The sequence below is a fragment of the Plectropomus leopardus genome, unplaced genomic scaffold (assembly GCF_008729295.1).
Source record: "Plectropomus leopardus isolate mb unplaced genomic scaffold, YSFRI_Pleo_2.0 unplaced_scaffold25534, whole genome shotgun sequence".
NCBI classification, from domain to species: Eukaryota; Metazoa; Chordata; class Actinopteri; order Perciformes; family Serranidae; genus Plectropomus; species Plectropomus leopardus.
Window position 1 is genome coordinate 1 of NW_024627751.1, and position 3992 is coordinate 3992.

At 37.5% G+C, this 3992-nt stretch overlaps 1 protein-coding gene across 1 annotated transcript; it reads right to left on the bottom strand.

The window, feature by feature from the left end:
* Positions 1-2004: 2004 nt before the first annotated feature.
* Positions 2005-3307, bottom strand: LOC121966689 (transmembrane protein 53-like). Its single transcript, XM_042516753.1, has 2 exons — positions 2723-3307; positions 2005-2583 (listed from the first exon to the last, which is right to left on the bottom strand). Exons 1-2 carry the CDS (start codon positions 3012-3014, stop codon positions 2222-2224), a joined length of 654 nt encoding a protein of 217 aa, XP_042372687.1. The 5' UTR covers positions 3015-3307; the 3' UTR covers positions 2005-2221.
* Positions 3308-3992: the final 685 nt, after the last annotated feature.

The following is a 3992-nucleotide window of genomic DNA, read 5'->3' on the forward strand; positions in this document are numbered from 1 at the left end:
TTTTTTTTTTAAAACCCAACCCTTAAAAATATAAACAAAATAACAGCCAACTCAAAATTATTTAAAAAAATTAAAAACAGACAGCCTTAAATGTTTTTCAAAATAGTAGGCAATTCATTTTCTGTGAATCAACGGATCAATTAATCAATTAATATTTTCAACTGTATAAACAATTTAGTAATTTCATTTATAACAAACATATTTTCCAGACACTTCTTATGTTTTAGTGAAAAATAATCTTTATTTGTAAAGTAACAAAAGCTGTCAGATAAATGCAGTGAATTAAAATGTATGGTATTTCCCTCTGTAATGGATATGAGTAAAAGCATAAAGTAACATGAAAATATATAATACTCATGTACAAATACATCAAATTGAAAGTCAACTACAGTACTTGAGTAAATGTACTTTTACATTACATTCAGCCACTGCATGTACAGAGTGGTAGTAGAGTACTTAGTATTTTCACGTAAAGGAAAATTGCACTGTAACAGATTAGACATGTAAGCAATGACTAAACAATGATGAAATATGCCTGTGCAATAAGTTACCACTTACTGTGTAATAATATTTACACGCTATATTTCTATATCTTTACAGTAAAAATACAACACTGTGTATTTCAGTTATCCTGTGCAGCTACCAATCATAGACATACGGTATCTGCATAAGTGAAAGATATTGATGGATTTTGTGTCATTTTATTTAATGTGTATTTTTTAATCATTTTATCATTTTATACCTTTTAATAAATCACTTTTTTTATTTTTGGGTTTTTTTTTTGCTTTTCTCTTGCTTCTGACTCTTGAGCTGCTGTAATGTGTGAACTCCCCCAGAGTGGGATCAATAGTGTAATCTTAATCTTTGTCGTCCATGTATTCATTAGTATTACTCCTTACTGGTATCCAGTTTTTAAAAAAATCTATTTTGCACTGTTATGTTATTTTAGTCTTTTACATCTTTGCACTCGTCTGATCTACACTATTTCCACTTTAAATTGTAACTGCTCTCCAGTGATTTCCCTTGTCAATAAAGTTTTATCTCAAACTATCGTAAACCATGAAAACAAATGAGGTTGTTGAGGAAAAAGCACAAAGTAGGAGGACAAATGTTATGCAATAACTACAAAAGAACTGAAAAAGAAAACGTTCAAAGAATGTATTTTTTAATGTACAAACCAGAAACATAAAAAAAGTTAGTTATATCAAGTAATAAGGCAACCTTCAACAGACATTTCATTCATTTGTAAAACGTTAAAACAAGACAAACTTGTTACTCGCTGCTTTGGTAGTTTGTGAGAGCACCATGACTTATACAGGTTATCACTGAGGCTCATTACGCCATCTCTGTCTCAAGAGGCAATATGAACTACAGGGACGGTGCTATATGGAATTTCATAAAGCATTGTCAACAAACAAATAAAAAGAAACATTCTTCTTTACAGTTGTGGACCATCAAATATCAAGTCCCTGGAGTTGCTTGTGTAAATATAAAAGGTTATGACAGCAATGACGTTATGTTTTGGCTTAAAGGAAGTAGAAAAACAGTACAATGCACAACGGCTTCTGGAAACAATTTCTACTTTTCCTTCACAATATAAATCCACTATTATTATTATATTCAAAAGCAGGAACCGTTAATCTCACCACTGACTTTTGTTGTTGGCTCTCTCAGTGAACAAACTCCTCCACCTTTCTCAGCCATCATGGCAGGCGTAATCTCCCTGTGTTCACAGTCAAAGTGCCAACGTGAGAAATGTAACTGTACAACTTTAAAACATAACATCTTCGAAGCCACAATTCGTGAGGTTACTGAATCGTGGTCTGGTCCTGGTTGTGCCAATGCCGTGATCTTGCCTTTGGAGACCTCCTTATCAATATACGCATGAGACTTTTATCATCACCCTCAACATCATCATAGAGTGCATGTAATAATTTAATGCACCTCTTTCTATTATTGCTGTGCCTCTCTCCCCCTCTCTCCCCCTCTCCTCTCCCCTCTCTTGTCTTTTTGCCGTGCAGTATTTCATTTGTTATTTACGACATCTATTGCACGCCTGTCCGTGCTGGAAGAGGGATCCCATCGTCCTCTACCAGTCTTCCTAAAGTTTCTTTTTCTTAGTTAATCCTCAGTGCTGTGGTAACACATTATAGTCTAACAAACATTTTAACAGAAAAACAGAAAACAAGCAAAGTCAAGTTAATAGGACTGTTTTTTGGTCTTACATTTTAGCCTTCAGCGGGGCAAAATGGAGAGAGTGGAGGAACATGTTTAGGGTGCTCAGGTACTCCTCTGGGTGCCTCTTTATGTGACCTGCATGTGTTGAATCCTCCCATTTCTTTGTTGTGACTTCCACCCCGCGTTTCAGCCAATGATCAATCACTTCCTCCATCACTCGTGGGTTGCTCAACAAATCATTCTCACAAAAAAAGAAGAGCGCGGGAGCAGTGATGGGACTGTTCCAAAACACGTCAATGCCTTTGTTAAAGTAGTCCACTGTCTGCCGTTTGAAGATGTTAAAGTAGAACAGGCTCACATGTTTTATCAGGGTCTCCCAACGTGGCAATACAGTCTTAGCTAGACCTGGGCAGAGAGGAGGAAACAAACACACTTCATTTATTTGACTGGGCATTAAGGATACTTATAAAACTGCACTGATGAATGAGATTGTTTGATTGATTGATTGATTGATTGATTGATTGATTGATTGATACAAACTGACCTGTGGACATCTGCTCCACAGAGCCCACCACCAGGCTATCATAGACTTGGCCTCTGATCCTCTGTGTGAGCGCCTGATATCTCTGTGTGTCCTGGGACACATGTATCAGCAGATTAGCAAATGTGTAGCCACCGATAGAGAAGGCATGGACAAACAGTGGGCGGGACACAAAGGGCTCACTATGGAGCAGGTCGAGCAACCTCTTTCCATGATCCAGACCCCAACGAGGCCACAGGAACTCTTGCACCTTGTGTAAAACAAACAGAAAGAAAAACAAAACCAGGTAAAACATCAGCTGGCTTTTGAAAGTTTGGCTTAACCTCTGTAGGTTTTGATTTAATTATCGTTTTATCTTTGGACCTTTGTCTTAAGAAATTTTAGAACGTCCACTACAATATAAAATAAAATCTGTGGGCTGAAACAATGTTTTCTTGCAAAAATGTGTAATGACCAAACCACTGACGAGACCAGCAGAGTTTAAGGGGCCAATGTGACTCCATCTAAAGACTGTTGATAAAAATTAAAACTTTGCCAAAACTGATCCAGAGTTAAAGTGATCCCACAGTTTTCCTCAACTCAGCTCTCACTTATTTTTTTCTTAAAAGTTTGAGAGAAAATTGAAATCTGCAGTGCTAAAGGCTGTGACACACCAAGTCAACAGTCAGCTGTCGGCTTGAGCGGCCACAGTCCTTGTCACCGCCGTTGGTCCTCGTCAGCTTTCTTTCTGCTGATTCAGCATGTTGAATCCGCGGTGGGGGCCATGGAGTCTGCCAGTGAATGAAATCACTCTGATTGGCCTTTCAGCTCAGCGCACAAAAAGAGAAATGGAAGTGAATACTGTAAACAAAGAGCTGAAACTCAGGAGTGAGGTCGAAACAAACTTGTTATACACAGTAAGATTATTTTTCTTCTGCCACTGAGCTCTTAACAGCAACGTTTCCTGGTGGTTTGTGCTGTTGTTCACTGGTCCGCAGTAAATCTGCTTTGTTCTTTTCAGTATTGGGTTGCGGTGTTATTGTGCTAACTGGCTTTCTTCCGGTTTCCCGTTTTAAAAAACTGTTAAAGATGACCATCGTCTGCTGGTATGGAGGGGAATCTCCTCTCACACTGGTGCAGAACAGACATGCTGGTTGGCTGTAAGTTAAGCATGTGACTGTTGAGTTTAATAAAAAATGACTTAAAACATTCCTTTTTATCAGAACTTGTGAGTTTTGAGTATTTTTTTTAGCTGGTTGCTTTATTTGCTTTGATATTTTTTCAAAATTGTAAG